Source organism: Thermothelomyces heterothallicus, assembly GCF_042370625.1.
Source record: "Thermothelomyces heterothallicus CBS 202.75 unplaced genomic scaffold P884_scaffold_16, whole genome shotgun sequence".
In the NCBI taxonomy this organism is placed as follows: Eukaryota; Fungi; Ascomycota; class Sordariomycetes; order Sordariales; family Chaetomiaceae; genus Thermothelomyces; species Thermothelomyces heterothallicus.
The window spans coordinates 754,352-770,764 of NW_027192577.1; the positions used below are offsets into that span (position 1 = coordinate 754,352).

At 49.8% G+C, this 16,413-nt stretch overlaps 6 protein-coding genes across 6 annotated transcripts; 4 read left to right on the forward strand and 2 right to left on the reverse strand.

Moving 5' to 3' along the window:
* Positions 1-291: 291 nt before the first annotated feature.
* On the forward strand, positions 292-985 carry P884DRAFT_226650 (uncharacterized protein). Its single transcript, XM_069439659.1, has 4 exons — positions 292-347; positions 404-500; positions 626-720; positions 773-985. Exons 1-4 carry the CDS (start codon positions 300-302, stop codon positions 791-793), a joined length of 261 nt encoding a protein of 86 aa, XP_069296493.1. The 5' UTR covers positions 292-299; the 3' UTR covers positions 794-985.
* On the reverse strand, positions 929-2,137 carry P884DRAFT_203845 (uncharacterized protein; the record flags this gene model as incomplete). Its single annotated transcript, XM_069438527.1, has 1 exon — positions 929-2,137. One exon carries the CDS (start codon positions 2,135-2,137, stop codon positions 929-931), a length of 1,209 nt encoding a protein of 402 aa, XP_069296494.1.
* Positions 2,138-2,598: 461 nt separating this feature from the next.
* Positions 2,599-4,092, forward strand: P884DRAFT_310080 (60S ribosomal protein eL8; the record flags this gene model as incomplete). Its single annotated transcript, XM_069445180.1, has 4 exons — positions 2,599-2,610; positions 2,785-2,859; positions 2,922-3,431; positions 3,500-4,092. The coding sequence occupies 4 exons, from the start codon at positions 2,599-2,601 to the stop codon at positions 3,698-3,700; spliced, it is 798 nt and encodes a 265-aa protein (XP_069296495.1). The 3' UTR covers positions 3,701-4,092.
* A 1,434-nt stretch (positions 4,093-5,526) lies between these two features.
* On the forward strand, positions 5,527-6,638 carry P884DRAFT_286045 (carbonic anhydrase-like protein; the record flags this gene model as incomplete). The annotated part of the gene is made up of 3 exons (XM_069443803.1): positions 5,527-5,536; positions 5,623-5,730; positions 5,861-6,638. The coding sequence occupies 3 exons, from the start codon at positions 5,527-5,529 to the stop codon at positions 6,472-6,474; spliced, it is 732 nt and encodes a 243-aa protein (XP_069296496.1). The 3' UTR covers positions 6,475-6,638.
* A 111-nt stretch (positions 6,639-6,749) lies between these two features.
* On the reverse strand, positions 6,750-8,248 carry P884DRAFT_203905 (uncharacterized protein; the record flags this gene model as incomplete). Its single annotated transcript, XM_069438530.1, has 3 exons — positions 6,750-6,948; positions 7,012-7,855; positions 7,981-8,248. The coding sequence occupies 3 exons, from the start codon at positions 8,246-8,248 to the stop codon at positions 6,750-6,752; spliced, it is 1,311 nt and encodes a 436-aa protein (XP_069296497.1).
* Positions 8,249-10,151: 1,903 nt separating this feature from the next.
* On the forward strand, positions 10,152-11,339 carry P884DRAFT_300987 (heme peroxidase; the record flags this gene model as incomplete). Its single annotated transcript, XM_069444824.1, has 2 exons — positions 10,152-11,144; positions 11,244-11,339. 2 exons carry the CDS (start codon positions 10,152-10,154, stop codon positions 11,337-11,339), a joined length of 1,089 nt encoding a protein of 362 aa, XP_069296498.1.
* Between the last annotated feature and the right edge of the window lie 5,074 nt (positions 11,340-16,413).

The following is a 16,413-nucleotide window of genomic DNA, read 5'->3' on the forward strand; positions in this document are numbered from 1 at the left end:
CCCGTGTTGCGCTGGGAGCTGAAATGGGGAAGGGCTTAGTCATTCCGATTGGTGCAGGGGCTCCGCAGCACACCCAATCGCGGACTCACTTCCCACAAGCTTTGTGCCTCAGGCATCATCAATCCGACAACCAGCCCGATTCGCCAATCTGCATGACATTCGCGATTACCAGGAAACCGGAGCCTCGAAGCTGTATTTCGCTCAACTGGGGAACGAGGCCTTCATGTACGGCTCCAATGCGGGATTCACAGCTGTTTTTTTAAGCTAATCTGATTGACTAGGCCGATAATACCGCCACAATGCCGGTTCCCTTCGAGACTCTGATTCCGTATGGCATCATCATTGCCGTAAGCTCCAGTCGAACTGCTGCTCGCGTCCGCTCCGGTCGCTGACGAGGTTCCAGATGTTCGGCGTGACTGGCGCCGGAATGAGCAAGATCAAGAACATGCAAAGCGGCGGCAAGAGGCACAGATGGTCGATTGACCAGTGGGACAAGGTGAGTTGAATACCTGGGCCGGACAATTGCTAAATGAACATTTCTGCTAACTCGCCGACAGCAAAGTACTGTACTCCCCTTACCATGGCGTTGAGCCCAGAGTCCTGGTTTGCTGACGACTCGCAACAGTGATGGACCGCGACAGGAGACTCACCGGATACCTGCGAGGGCAAACAGACAACCCGATAGCGCCGCCCGGGTTCGAATTAAACAACCCCTGGAGGGTGGGTAACCTGGCGCATGATTTGGGACGCGGCGAGAGCTTACACAGAATAGGTCGAGAAGAGGATGTCGTAGAGCGAGACGCATTCGAGGGGCATGTGCGATGGGAGGATAGCTCCAGGGGAGGATTCAGAAGGCCACCATACGCCCTCCACGCAGAGACAATCACAGAATTCCGTACCGCTCTTCAGCACCTCCAATACTCAATTTCTATAATTGTATCCGGGCCCGATTCTTATTCAAGCCTTCGAGGAGCATGCACGCCTGACATATATCCTGACTCGACATGTAACCGCAGCGCTTGCAGTTTCCACGAACCTGACGAGCGACACCCTTCGATGCACCGTTGCCATTTCTTATGGGGAGGGCCTTCTGTTTCTCGCCCCCGTTCTTCTTGCCCTCCGACATTTCCTTGACAACGTCAATCTCGAGCCCCTCGTGCGCTTCATTCTCCCTCAGCTGTTTGTCCATGGCAGCCATCTCGTCTCCTGGCGTCCGCCCGTTCTGCGAGCCGCACCCGCCGAGATCGTCCTCTGCAGGCACCAAGGAAGCCGTCTTCTGTCCCTTGCAAGCGCACGAGGACAGCGGCTCCCCGGGGACTAGCCTGGCCATGTCTTCTCCACTTCGAACTATGTCCAGAATGGCAGTCGGACGTACTCTCTCCAACTGCTTGATAAGGCTTCTAGCGCTCCCGCGAAACGCCTCGGGGCTGTATATGCACTCTGTGCTGAAGTAGTCGAGCTTCTTATGATGAGCATAAAGGACGATTTCCTTCTCATACGAGTATTTAAGGGGCTTGCTTCTCTTGACTTCAGACTGGTCGTCTCCTGTGACGATACTGGTACTTCGCGAGAGACGGGCCAGATCGCCGCGGAGGAGGTTCATGAGAACCGTCTCGGCGACATCGTCGGCATTGTGGCCCGTCACAACGTGCTTGATGCCCAGCATCTTTGCGCCACGGTCAAGTGCCTGCCGGCGGAAGACGCCGCAGTATGTGCAGTTGCCCTTCTTGCCGATAGTCTCGACGACCTGGTCCATCGTCCAGCCGTACAGCTCGTCATAGCCGACTACCGTGAGCGGCATGTCGTATTGCACGGCATTCCGCTTGACTGTCTCCAGCGAGTCGTCACGGTACCCTTTGATGCCTTCATCTATGCTCAACAGAACCAGCTCGAGTCCGTAGCCGTGTCGCTCATTTAGCGTCTTCAGAACAGAGGCCAAGACGGTCGAGTCCTTGCCGCCGGAGGCTCCTATTGCCACCTTCTCCCCGGGATAGAAGAGCCGCGATGATGTGATGGTGTGATGTACTTCGTCCTCGAAAACTCTAATGAAGCAAGCCTTGCACAGCTTTGCGTGGTTCTTGGGCCGTTTAATGAGCGCTCGCTCAGTCTTGCAATTGGCGCAAAGTACAGGCGCCATACTGAAAGCGAGGATTGGATCGTCAAAATGTGATGGTGGGGTATTAGTTCTGCTGAATGCGCGTACTTTTGAATCGTGGGTTAAATGTTGCTGTAAAACTTAAGGCCTGTTCTTATTCATGGCTTATCGGGCTTTGCATTTGACTCGAAATGAAAGCCTAGATGAGTCTAACCGGTTGGTCGGTGCGGGGTGTTCACGACAAGGATTTGTAACTACCGTAGTGTACGAAGTTCTTGCGGTGCCAGAGCCTTTGGGCGCCGAAGATTTCCCGTCGTGCCCTGTTGGTCCGAGCTTCCGGAAATCCACAACCTCATATTCTGTGTGCGGCACCACCAAAATTTCCTCCTCAGAAATCTTCTCGACAACAAGCTCCGGTCCTGAGCATCGCCCAACGACAAAATGGTAAGCACCTCATGACGGTAACGCCGCCTGCAAGGCATCCTGCGATGCATCCTTGCAACATGCGCTCAAAGGTTCCTCGGGATCCGCGAGGTGCATGGAATTCCGCTTGCTGGTTGCAAAACCGCAGGTGATGAAATGGCTTGAGCTGGCTCGTGGTACGCGAAAGCGCCACCCGACCGCTCTTTAGAGCTCAGAAGACCGCAGTCAATGGAAAACATTTACTGATGTCTTCTCCTCAATGACAGCCTCCGAAGTCTGGTAAGAAGGTCGCCCCGGCCCCCTTCCCTCAGGGGAAGGCTGGCTCCAAGAAGGCCCCCAAGGTGAGTCGCTTCTCTGATAGAATGCCCCCTCTTCCCCCGAGAGCGTACTGACCTCTCCTTAGAACCCGCTCCTCGAGAAGCGGCCTCGCAACTTCGGCATTGGCCAGGACATCCAGCCCAAGCGTAACCTGTCGCGCATGGTTAAGTGGCCGGAGTATGTCCGCCTCCAGCGCCAGAAGAAGATTCTCAACATGCGCCTGAAGGTGCCCCCTGCGATTGCCCAGTTCCAGAACGTCCTCGACAAGAACACCGCTGCTCAGGTCTTCAAGCTCCTCAACAAGTACCGCCCTGAGACCAAGGCCGAGAAGAAGGAGCGTCTTCTGAGGGAGGCGACCGCCATCAAGGAGGGCAAGAAGAAGGAGGATGTCAGCAAGAAGCCCTACGTCGTCAAGTACGGTCTCAACCACGTCGTTGGCCTGATTGAGAACAAGAAGGCTTCTCTCGTCCTCATTCCCAACGATGTCGACCCCATCGAGCTCGTCATCTTCCTGCCCGCTCTCTGCCGCAAGATGGGTATCCCTTACGCCATCATCAAGGGCAAGGCTAGGCTCGGCACTGTCGTCCACAAGAAGGTCGGTAACCTCTAACCTGAAATGACTTGCTTTCCCCTCTTGAAGCACATGGCTGACCCATGCCGTAGACGGCCGCTGTTCTTGCGATCACCGAGGTGCGCTCCGAAGACAAGAACGAGCTCGCCAAGCTCATCTCTGCCATCAAGGAGGGCTACCTTGAGAAGAACGAGGATTCTCGCAAGCGCTGGGGTGGTGGCATCATGGGCGCCAAGGCCCAGAAGCGCATTGAGAAGCGTCAGAAGGCCATCGAGACGGCCATCAAGGTCTAATGAAGCATTGGAATGGTCGGTATGGGCGGGCTGCACTTACGAATGGCGTACGGGAATACCAAAACCAGACCAGGGTGAAATAAACTGCTTGCCTCGGCCACATGCGGGCGTTGGTACCGGGTTATGATTCTCTTTCTTTTTGCTCTGGGACAGCTGAATGAATGTCATGGATACCCCAAGGTTCATGACCTCGGAATCTCGCATGCACCGTGACCGTTCTCAACTCGCACGTATTCATTGCGACCTCCTGTCTCACGATGATTCCGGGTTCGAGTCTCGGTTCCCAGGATAGTTATAGCATAACAATAATATGGGACGCGGCGCAGGATTGCCATTCGGTCTAGAAGGAAAGAGGGATTGCGCGAAGGGGCGAGGCGAGCTCGGTTTCAACGATTATCCGAACATCGTGCAACGCAAGTGAGGGATCGGCAGCACGGTTCTGTTCCAAATTAGCGGCGAGATACGGAGTACTCCTATTCCGTCCTTCACTTCCGGATTACACAAGCAAAGACTCCGTAGGCGGTGTGGCTATTCGGCTAGCGTCGAGACCGGGGGTTCGCGTCCTCGGGCTACTACGTACATGCGCCAAAGTAGAGAGAGCATGGATTCTGGCCCAGGTTCAACTAAACTTCAGGTACCCACCCTCCATTTTGTTGGCCGCTTGGCGACTTGGCAAAACACACGGAGTGTAGTGTACACTAAGCAAACCAGAAAGCGAAAGCGATGTTCAACTAACGTTACCATTAGTTATCTGATCCGCGGGCGCCAGTCGCATTGTATGCACACAAGTACTCCGTACCGCCGAAGTGTTTATCGGGACGCCCCCATGTTCTGCGTCTCAGATCTCCAGTCCCCCCCCCCTGTGTGGGGGTTGTAGAGTATCGTACCGGATGTCGAGAGAGTTTCATGCAGCCCGCCAGGCTTATTACACCAAATGCGTTGAGGCTTACATTGTACGGAGCACCGATGCCCTGCCCTGTCGCCTTGGCCGACCACCGCCCTGCTTATTCTAGGTTGTCGCCTGAAACTCCGAGATAACCAAGTCCCTTGGCGCAAACCCCCCCCCCGAGGGCGAAAGGAGCTAACATCTGGTTCGGGTCGCACGGGTGCCAGGGTTGGGAAGGGGGGGGGAGGGAGAAAAAGGCTTATGAGGCGTGCGAGTCCGCTTCGCATGCGTATGAAAATGCAGTTTCCGTTTCTCGTTCGTCTCTCTCTTTCTCCCTCTCTCTTCAGTCCCAAGCTGACCTCGGAAGGGTGGAAGGGTGGCCTGTCGCTGAATGGAGCTCACCCCCGACCTCTCCCCACGCACTCGCAGGCCACACCGCCATCGTACGCGTGCTCCTCCCTCCCCCCCCCAAACACCCCTCCCCGGCTTCAAGAGTGCTTGGCTCCTTATTAGCCCATCTTGTTTTAAGCCGAAGCTTTCTTGGCGCGACTAGGCGCGAGAGATCGTCCACTCGATTTGGCCCCTTCCGTGCCCCACGCTTTACCTGTTCGAGAACGAGGGGTGGTCTGGTGTAAGTCGATCCGGGGGACGGATTGGACCACTAGGTCATAGGTACACCACACGAGGGGCATCTTAATACACTCGGTGCAATCCAACCTGGTGGACTGAGAAGGAGGCATATCGGTCCTTTTGGCCGGATATTAAATCCGAACATCTCCTCTCTTCTCTTGGATCAACCCCAGCTCTTCTCGCGCTTCCATCCCGACCTTTTTTAGTTTTCTCCTTCTTCTGTTTTTTTTTTTTTTTTTTTTTATCTAGCGATACCATCTTGTCCTTGGTCCTTGATACTCGCCAGCTGTGTTGGACGAGATCATCCAAGATGGCGCAAGGTAAGTTAGAGACTTCTCCGAGCGTGTTCGAAAGGAAAGCATATTCAGTTCTGAGGCTAACTTCCGTCCTCCCCCGCGAGCAAAAGACAGTTATCTCTACGCCCTCAGCTCCAACAATGCCTGGGCAGGCTACAAAGCGCACCAAAACCCAAACTTCTTCCCGAAGCTCGCGAGTGGACAATCTCCACAAATCCGTAAGTCCTCCTCACCCCCCTCCCTCTTGTCTTGAAGAGAGAAAAAAAGAGATGGGCGAAGGGTAGAGATAGTGGGAATGAGGATATGAGTGCTCGCGTGTGACGGGATGATGATTAACCCACCAACCAGTCTGGCTCGGCTGCTCCGACTCGCGCTGCCCAGAGACGACGATTCTGGGCCTGCAGCCGGGCGACGTCTTTACGCACCGCAACGTGGCCAACATTGTCTCGCCGACCGACATCAACACGGCGGCGGTCATCGAGTATGCGGTCGCGCACCTGCGGGTCCGCCACATCGTGCTGTGCGGCCACACGGCCTGCGGCGGCGCCGCGGCCGCGCTGGCCTCCTCCTCCGATGGCGGCGGCGGCGGCGGAAGCAAGAGGCTCGGAGGGGTGCTCGACATGTGGCTGACGCCGCTGCGGGCGCTGCGGTCCGCCCACCGCGAGGCGCTGGACGCGATCGCGGACGACGCCGCCCGGGCGGTCCGGCTGGCTGAGCTCAACGTCGAGGCCGGGGTGCGCGTACTGATGGAGAATGAGGTGGTGCGGGAGGCGGTGCGGGACCGCGGGCTCGAGGTGCACGGCTGCCTGTTCGATATAGGGAGCGGGAGGATCCGGGACCTCGGGATTGGGACGAGGCCCAAGCGGCCCGTCCGGGGGTCCGGGATCGAAAGCGAGGAGGTGAGGGGAACACATGGGCAGCTGGTGTTCAACGGCAGTGGTGCATCTCTGGCGGTGCGGTGAGTTAGGTTCTTGGGACTGGCAGGTTTTGTCCTTTGTGGTAGGAGCATGTACATGGGCATTTGTTCTGTTCGAGCCAGGAGTCCTGGGGAGGATGGTGGCTTGCTTTTGTTTAGATTGCGTAGTGTTCAGATGTTAACTGGGTATCTCCCTTAAGCCGTTTCTTCCACGGCTTGATAGCTTGATCTAAGCCCGTTTCTCGCTGGTCAAGCGTGTGTGTCTCTGTCGCTGGCGGACATCACCCAACTAATTGGCATTGACGAGTAAGGTCAGCGTTGCTAGAATCCCGGGATATGGGTGCCGACGCCCTTCTGCTTCGCAAATTCTATGATGTGCATGCCGATGGACAAATCCATCAGCCCCAGGCCGACGCTCTTGTAGATGACGTTTCCGGTCTGGAGCCACTGCTCTAAACTGTCCCTCTTTGTGTCGCGGGCTCTCTCGCCGAGTCCCTTGGGAACCAATAGTTCTCCAAGCCTACAGTTTGTGTGTCAGCCTCGTGATGGGAGCAGCGAGGGGCGATGAAGGGAAGAAGCGTACTCGACCAACTGCTCCGGCTTCACTCCGACGTCGATGAGCTCTCCAGCCTCCTTCAACGCGCCTTCGATGGTATCAACCACCACGACCCCGGCCTCCCTCTCCCCCTTGGGCGTGAGAGCCTGTCTGACCAGCTCGCGCGGAAGCTCCCTCATCTGGGGCGTGTAGCTCCCGATCGCGACAACCAGCCGCGTCTTGTCGCCGCCCAGCGCCGCCGCGTCAAACAGCGGCTCGGTGGACGGCGTGCAGCAGAAGACCGCGTCCGCCTCCCGCAGCAGCTCCGTGAGCCGCGTAGCGTACCCTTCCTCATCCCCGCCCAGCACGCCAAACTCGCACCCGGCCCACCCCTCCCGCTCCCTAACCCCTGCGGGCACGCCCTCGGCTAGCTGCTTTGCCACCGCCGGCATGGCCGACTTGCGTGGCCGCACCCCATCACTTCCTTCCTGCTCCTCCTCAGAATTAACATCACCGCTATCGGTAGTAGTAGTGCTAGTCGTGACACCTGGCCCAGAGCGGCACACAAAGACCACACGGCGGACGTCAGGACCGCGGGCAAGTAGAGCCAGACGCGCGTGCCAGTAGGCCTGCCCACCGCGGCCAAAGACGACGATGGTGCGGAGGGGCGCGGAGCGGCGACGGACCAGGGCGAGCGAGGCCAGAGCCGTGCGGAAGCCGGTCAACACGCTGGCATGCAGCAGGCCCAGGGGGGCGCCACCCCGGTCGAAGAGGGCAATGGCGCCTGTGGGGCGGATCACGGCCGGTTTCGGCTTCGCTGTGCCGGTGATAGTGGCACCGGCTTCTTCGGGTTTTGCTGCTGCTGCTGATGACGCTGAAGTGAGAGTGATAACTTTGTGTTTTAATACCCCCCCCCCCCCCCCCCCCGAGGGTGGAATGTTAGCTTTAAAGCATTGGGTGAAAAGAAGCGGGTGGTGAGGAAAGGAGCAGAGGGCCCTTCGTAAGTACACAACATACCCTTGACAGCGTTGCCGGCCGAGTTGCACGACGGCATGAACAGGGTGGTCGCCCCCGTGTCGGCGCGGCGGACGGAGATGCGCTCGGGCTGGCGGGTGTCTGACGCCTCGGCCTCGGCCTCGCCCTCGCCCTCGCTCTCGCCTTGGGCGCCAGTCGAGTACTCGTACAGGGTCGACGCAAGGGCCTCACTGAAACCATCGAGGTCGTCGAGCGTCAGGTTCTCGAGCAGGGACCGGATCTCGTCGTCGGTTAGGATTGTGAGCGTCATGTTGGCGGGAGTATGCTGAAGAGCAAGAATTGGGTGTGCGGTTGTTCATCGGCTGCTATTGTGATTGTTGTTCTCTCCGGTCTGTTGACCCGTTCGAGAGATGCTCGGTGCTGGCGCCGGGTTCCTTCGGCCTCGGCTCCGAGGCAGATGGGCGGGTGTGCGATTTCGGCCATGCCAAGGCCGTGCTTGGCCGGAGACGGCGACGACCTCTGCAAGCAAAGGCCATTTTGTCAGGCTACCCAGAAATTGTGCGCTTCTTGTGATCTTCGGCCAAACAGACAGATTTGGAAGGAACAAAATGACAAAATTGACTCGCCTGGCTTACTTTAGCATTAACTATTACAGAGGTTTCAGGGTCGAGCAGCGCGCCTCCTGATACGAGATGCATATCTTGCCTCACATAAAAAGAACAAAGTCTGGATTGGTAACATCACGCTACTCAAAGCAGTAACTGACAGTATTATCATAACAGGAAATGGACTCAAAAAGAACCTCAGGTAGCCCGCAGAGTCACACTCTGCCATGGCAGTTTTGGCAGGAACACAGCCAGCACCATCTTGGCCCTAAGAGAATGCCTTGGTTCTGCCTCCCGGCTCCTAAAGACCTCGGAAAGCGCCTTCCTAAGAACCAGTTTTAGAGGGTCCCTGAGGCGCAGGCAAGAGCAACATAGCACATTCCTACTCCAATCCGACATCTCTCTCAACACCGCAGTAGGTTCTAGTTTGAGCCACCAAGTCTCGGTCACCCATTGTATTGATGAGTTACCTGCTTCGTAGTATATCTTCGTTTCGCGCTTTATCATGGGGCTCCTAACCACGTTCAACGACCAGCACAAGAAGAGAACACCCTCAGGTTACAGCAGGTAACCCTCAATTTCAAGGACATCGCTGGCAAGATGACCTGTCTCGGTTCTCTGCGGTGGGTCACGTCGGAGATACGCTACGGCACCCTTGGTTTCGAGACACCGGTCAAAGGGTTTTTTTTTTTTTTTTTTTTTTTTTTTTTTTTTTTTTTTTTTTTTTTTTTTGGAAAAGGGGGGGGGGTTGTGGATGTGGTTCAATGAGGCCCCGTAGGGTGTCAAATACCCGAAGGGATACTTGTGTCGAATGCTTCATCCTAGAGGCCGCTCAGTTGAAGAGTTTGCTAACTTGCTCATCCCCATAATAGGGGCACTGAGTAGCCTAACGTCCTCCACTCTGTTTGGACCTAAGGGTACGTCATCTAGCTACAACCTCAGATAGGTAGCTTCCTGAGAAACGTAAGTAAGGAATTAAACTCTCTTCTAGGTAGCTTAGGATCCTGACCACCGTTTTAGTACTTAGGTCGGCCGAGGTTGGGGAATCTCCGGCGATGAGATGAGCGTTTTTGCCCTTCTCGTCACTGTCATCTTCCCCCGGTATTAAGGCACGCATTGATGCTTCTTGCGCACCAGACAAGAGACGAGCCTTGACCATTCTCGATTCCGAATCTCCCGGAGCAAAACAGCGGAGTGACGCCTCAGCTTGCTCACTGTACACCCCAAGCATTGGCATCTGCATGAGCCAGCTCATGTCGGGCTGACGACTAGCCCCATGGCTAGCTGCATCTCGGGCATGCAGCCTTTAGAAGCCAGCCAACACGACACAGTAATGGCGTGACACCCACAGTTTAGGTGGCAAAAGGCCAGGAAATGGCCAAGCTGGGAGGTGAAGTGGGCAATCCCGACGCCCCGGGTGCTCAACGCAACGTGCTGTTTCCCACCTACGCAAGCCAGCCAACCCGTGGATGACTTGCGTGGAGACCTGGCTACCTAAGACAAGCAGACGCTCACGATATAAACACGGGAATGTCCTCAGCTGGGACATACGTTGCCTTGCCTTACTTTTCCGCATCTAGTCCGTGTCGCTCCGAGATAACCTCCGCTATGAAGATCAGATATGTATTCCTCCTCTTCCTCGGCCTCGCTTCGCCTGGGGTCTCTCGGACTCTCCTGGGTATGAGCAACTCTCTCGCCGGAGAAATCTCACTCGCCGCCGCGAAGCGTCAGACAGGGGAACTCCTAGCGGACCTCGGGACCCTCCCTGACGCCGCTCTGTCGCCGGCGGGCTGGACGATCAAGAACATTCTGCTCGGCAACCGCGCGGCCGTATCACCGCAGGACCTGACCACCGTCTACACGGCCCCGGGACCGCTCGACAGCTCCGAATGCCGCCGCGAGACCTGCTGCATGTGGAAGTACATCGCAGACGCCATGGCTACGTCCTTCCGCGACGGCGCCGGCAGGTGCAACGAGCTCGCGCGCCAGGCGGTCCGCCTGGGCTTCCATGACGCCGGTACGTGGTCGAAGTCCGCGGGCGGCGGCGGCGCCGATGGGTCCGTCCTCTTGGCTCCCAGTGAGCTGGCGCGGGACGACAACCGCGGTCTCGAGGTCGTCGCGGCACAAATGGCGGCCTGGTACGCGGAGTGGCTGCCCCGCGGCGCCGGCATGGCCGACCTGATCCAGATGGGTGCGGCGGTAGCAGCCGCGTCATGCCCGCTGGGCCCCCGGGCACACGCCTTCGTCGGGCGCAACGACAGCGCCACACCCGCACCCCCGGACCGGCTCCCCTCGGCCGACAACAGCGACGCCGCCGCGCTGGCGGCTCTGTTTGCTGACAAGACGCTCAGCCTCGGCGAGCTTGTCGCCCTCGTCGGTGCCCACACCGCCAGCGTTCAGCGGTTCTTCGACCCGCTCGCCGCCGGGTCCCCGCAGGACTCTACGCCGGGCGTCTGGGACACCCTCTACTATAACCAGACGGCCAGCTCGGATCCTCCGCAGGGCGTGTTTCGTTTCCCGAGCGACCTGGCGCTGTCGCAATACCCCCCCGCGCGTGAGCTGTGGCAAACATTTGCGAATGGGCAGGCTGTGTGGAATGATGTGAGCTTCATTTTGCCATGTGTATTTTCATGCGTCTTCTTCCTTTTTCACTGGTGAGAGACAGGAAGGAAGAGACAAGGTGCTAATACTTCCTCGCAGGACTATGCCGCTGCGTACGTACGCCTTAGCGTGCTCGGTGTTGAGCACATCAATGACCTGACAGAGTGCACCGGTGTGCTGCCATTGCCGGGTTGAGTGCGGAGTACTGTCCTCCGTACGCAAGATTTGCTTGGTGGTTTTATCGTGGATGGATAGATCAAGATCTCTGCTGTCATGGAAGATGGTAGATTGATTGATTATGATGATGATGATAGAAGAAGAAGGAAGTCGAACAGGGCTGCCTGCAGGAAGATGTGGATGGCTGCAAGCCTGGTGGGTCCGGGAGTCTTTGTCCTACCACACCCCCCCATAGACAGCCACGTCGTCGCCTATCCTTTTCCCCAAAACGGTAGTCTAGATACAAATACATATAGTTGTCTTTACAGTTCCACCTGCCCGTAGTACGGTTCAAACTGCCTAGGGTATTTGTCTCTCTGACATCCCTAGTAGCTGTAGAAAGTAAGCATGTTTCTCTCGTTCTAGTGGCTTGGTCAATCTATCCGTAGCTATCTTAGTGCCTCTAATATGCTCTAGGAGGAAACGGCCCTCCTTGTATTTCTCGATGATCTATTTGTATCGAATATTAATGGTACGTGTATATATAGTATTTAACGGATTTATTACGTTAATATATACGTTCTTGCTATTAGTAAAGATAATAGGCGTAGTTAGCTATAGATAGCTATATTCCTATAAAATCTAGGAAACCTACTATAAGGAATATATAGTTAGGGTTAGGTTTGTAAACTCTGCTTTAGTAGTACTAAGTATAATAAAGGTCTATTTCTTTATCTTCTATAATATTAGTCCTCTAGCTAGAAAGACGATATATCTACTAGTCGAATATCGGCATAGGGGGTCGTTAGCCTAGGAGGCGTCTGTAAAAGCAGTTAGTTTTAAGTTATTGATCTTTATATTACTACCGAGTTTAATACTATAGGAACGTATACCTACTAGGTAGCGATATAGATACTATAGGGTATTTAGATATTCCTATAATAGGCCGCTATTTGCTTTGTAAAGATAGGAAACAACGTATATAATGTCAATCTATATATTATAAGCTAGCTAGTTTAACTAACTAGTATAAGTAATATACTAGTCCTTCTTATCCTCTATTTTGTTCTAGATATATAGTAATTTAAACTTCGAACGCTAGGGAGTCTTAGCTAGATTAATGCCCTCTATATTATATTTATATAGTAATATAGTGATATATATCTCCTATAATAGGAAGATCTTCTAGTTTGCCTAGTCATATAAGATATCTAGTCCTAGGAATCGTTTGACTTCCCTAAGCTCTTTAAGGTCGTATCTTACCTTTAGCCGGTTACAGATTTTATCGATAATAGATTTGTCTATCGCTACTATAAGAAGGTTATCTATATATAGGACAAGTAGTATACCTGTCTCCTTATAGCGAAAAAGATAGATGTTAGAAGGGATTAGTTCGAATCCAAGTTCTTTAAGTACTAGTTTGATAGCTAGGAACTAGTAAAGTAGACTCTGTCGTAGACTATAGAGTGCCTTCTTTAGTTTGTATACCTTTCCTAGTGGTTTGTTTAGTCTAGGAGGTGGTTCGATGTAGTATTCTACTCCTTTAGGGATTAGTATATTAAGGAATGTAGTCTTAAAGTCGAATTAGTAGTATTTAAGATCTTTGATTATAACGATAGTAAAGAAGAGCTTGACCGTTATACTATTAATGATAGTAGTATAGATGTCTTATAATTTCTAGGATCCTTCGTTAAAGTTGCTATAGACTATCTATCTTATATAGGTAGTTTTCTAGCCGGTAGATAGATTGGTTTTCTTATTATATACCTATTTACTTGGTAAGATATATATACTAGGTCGTTTCTTAACAAGGTTATAGATATCTTTCTTCTATAGACTCTAGTCTTGTTTAATTATTATAGGGAGCTACTAGTCCTTAAAGTTAGATTTATATTTGGCCTTACGATAGTTCTTTAGAACCGATAGGTCCTAGACGATAGTAATATTATATTTGATACTAATAGATATAGCTATAAAGACGATAGATTTAGCTAACCTCTAGTTATCTAAGTAGTAAGTAAGATATTAACCTAGTAGTTTACTACTATTTAGTTTTATATAGAAGCCTAGTTACGATAGATCCTTATAATAGGATATCCGTTACCTATAAGGTCTCCCCCCTATTGCTTCCTCTATCTATAGGGAGTAGGCGGTAAGCAGTGCTAACAGGTGGTTATATAGTATAGGAGCTTCTTCTTAATAGATTTCCTAGACGGCGTCGTCATCTATAAAAGAGACAAACTTATCCTATTCCTCTGTCGTCGTTATAGGCGATAGTACCAATTGTATAGGTGCCGATTAGATAGGTAGCGATAGTATCCGCTCTATTAGAGTAGACGATAGTACTTACTAGGATACGATAGTTAGCATTTAAAGTAATTAAGGTATTAGTATTCCTGATTGATTTACCGGTTAAATAGGCGTCTCTACCCTATATTTAGCATTTGATGTACCTTTTAGCTCCGATTTAGCAATTGCTAGCGATGTAGAAGAATCTATTGGCGATAGATTTGATTGTTCTAATAGAGTATCCTTCTTCGGTTAGACGATTACCTGGTAGAACTTAAGAGAGGATTCGTCTTCTTCGATAGTTATATCCGTAAACACTACCTTATATTCGGGTTAATCACTATCTTTATCTTTATAATAGTCATCGCCTTTATTAAACTTGATAGTACTAACTCTAACAATAGTACTAGTACACGGGTTCTAAACTTAGTAAATCTTACTATAGATGTCTATATATCCGATAAGCCTACCTTTCTCTATATAAGGACCGAACTTGTTAGCTCTATCCCGTTTATTTGGTTTAATATAGTAGTAGGTATGACAGAAGTAGGTATATAGATAGTAGATATATAGCTTATAGGCCTCTTCTAGTATATTTAATGTAGTTATAAATAGCTTATAAGGACTCTTGTTATTAGGATTAGCTCTAGTTAGTAGAAGATTAGTAACTATAACTATAGTATTAATGATAAACGGCTATAATACCTCTAGGATTTGATATATAATTATCGTTATTTATACCTTCTAAACGATGTCTATAGCCGTACGTTTAATCTTTCCGTTTTACTAGGGACTCGAAGGAGTGGTTTTTAAGATAGTAATACCTTTAGTGTTAGTAAATACTATAAGTTTACTATTATAGAAATCCCTACTAGACTGGCCGAGTTCCGTTCTATTATCAAGTCCAAGCATCTAGATATATTTGCCGGTTTGGTTATATATCTAGATAATCTAGTCCTTTAGCCTATCGAATATTTCTAACTTAGTATAGCTATACTTAACCTAATGGTAGTTTGATTAGATATTAATAATATAAAGGCTATACTTGTAACCTAGGTAGCTAGGGTTCTTATAAGTGACTATATCTATATAGACGAAGTAGAAGGGTGTTATTAGCTACGTTAGGGCACGTTTACCTAGTTTATCAGTCGCTTTTCCTATAATATAGGGTTTATAAAACATATCGGCATCCTTATTAGTAAGATCGATTCTAGTATCTTTATATACCACTTTAATAGTAGCCTTGCCTATATATATAAGGTAGCGATATATAACCTAGTAGTTAATAGATATAAAGATAGCTATAGTAAGAGAAGATACCTTAGTAACATTACCACTAAGTGCGGTCGGTTTGGCATTATTAATAACGAAGATATCGCCAAGTCGTTTAAGTTCTATAATAATCTAGCTAGTTTTGCCTATATATAGGGTATAGTTTACCTGGTTCTAGAAGACGTCTTCGTCGATCAGTTTCCCTATATAGATTAAGTTAGCAGGGGAGGTAGGATTATAAAGAGCCTCTTAGATTTTAATCATTATGCTTATACCATTACTTAGAACTATTTTGTATACGATAATACTGATCTTATTAGCTTAGGTGATATCGCTAGATAAGGAAAGATATACCCTCGGTTTAGGCAATCGGTATAGCTTAGTAAACCACTTGATATCGTTAAATACGGTGTCGGCCGCTACCGAGTTATAATAAATGGTATCTCTTACTACCTTAACGGCCTATTAGACTTCGGAAGTTGATAGGAATGATAGAAATCCTATTAAATCTATAGGCTAGAGTGAAAAGATGGTTAGATAGAAGCAAAGTTGGTAGAGTAGAAGACACTATATATAGTAGATATCGCTAGATTAGCTATTCCTAAGTTCGGGTATAGTACTACTATTAATAATAGAGCGTTCTTCTTTACTAGGAAGTATACCTTCTTTAGCTAGGAGTCTAGTACCTTTTCTAGGTTATAGGCCTAATAGACTTATTTAGGATTATAATACTAACTATAGCTACTATAGTATTTAACTTCGTAATTAAAGTATCTATTATAGTTATAATATTTAATATTACCTTATATTATCCTCCTCCTATTAGACAAAGGCTTAGAGGGATTATCTATATTCTTCTTATTATTATTAATATTATTATTATTATTACTATTACTAATGGTAATATTAATAAAATTCTTCTTTATATTATAGTTAATATAGGTCTTAGTTATATCTTTAATAAGGTCGTTCTAGGTAAAGGACTTATCTTCTATCTTCTAGATGTTCTACTTATAAAGCTTAGGATAGCCTTCCTTAATTATAGTTAATACTAGGTAAATATCTATCTCTAGAGGGTTAACGATACCTAGGTTATATAGGCATTAATAGAGAATATAAAGCTAGTTAATATAGCAATCTATAGAGTTAAACTTAGATAGCTTAATCTTAATATACTCCTAGATAAGGAGGCAAGTTATATTAATAGTACTATATTATAATGCCTTAAAGACTTTCTTATATATTATTTAGGGATTAACGACTTCTAGATTCTAGCTAATATATATTATATATAACTAGATGTTTAACTTCTTTAGAGATATAGTAATGACTTAGTAGATATCTACTTAATCTGCCTCTTATATATTATAGGTAATAGTATTATCCTTATCTGGTTCTAGGATATCGCTATCGAGGTAGTAGAAGAGCTTATATAGCACTAATAATAACTATAGTTATATATCTTATACCTCTAGATCTTCCTTACTAGTAAGTATAGAGAGTAATACGAAAGTCCTTTTCTCTATAGATAGAGTATTAGAAGCAAGAGCTT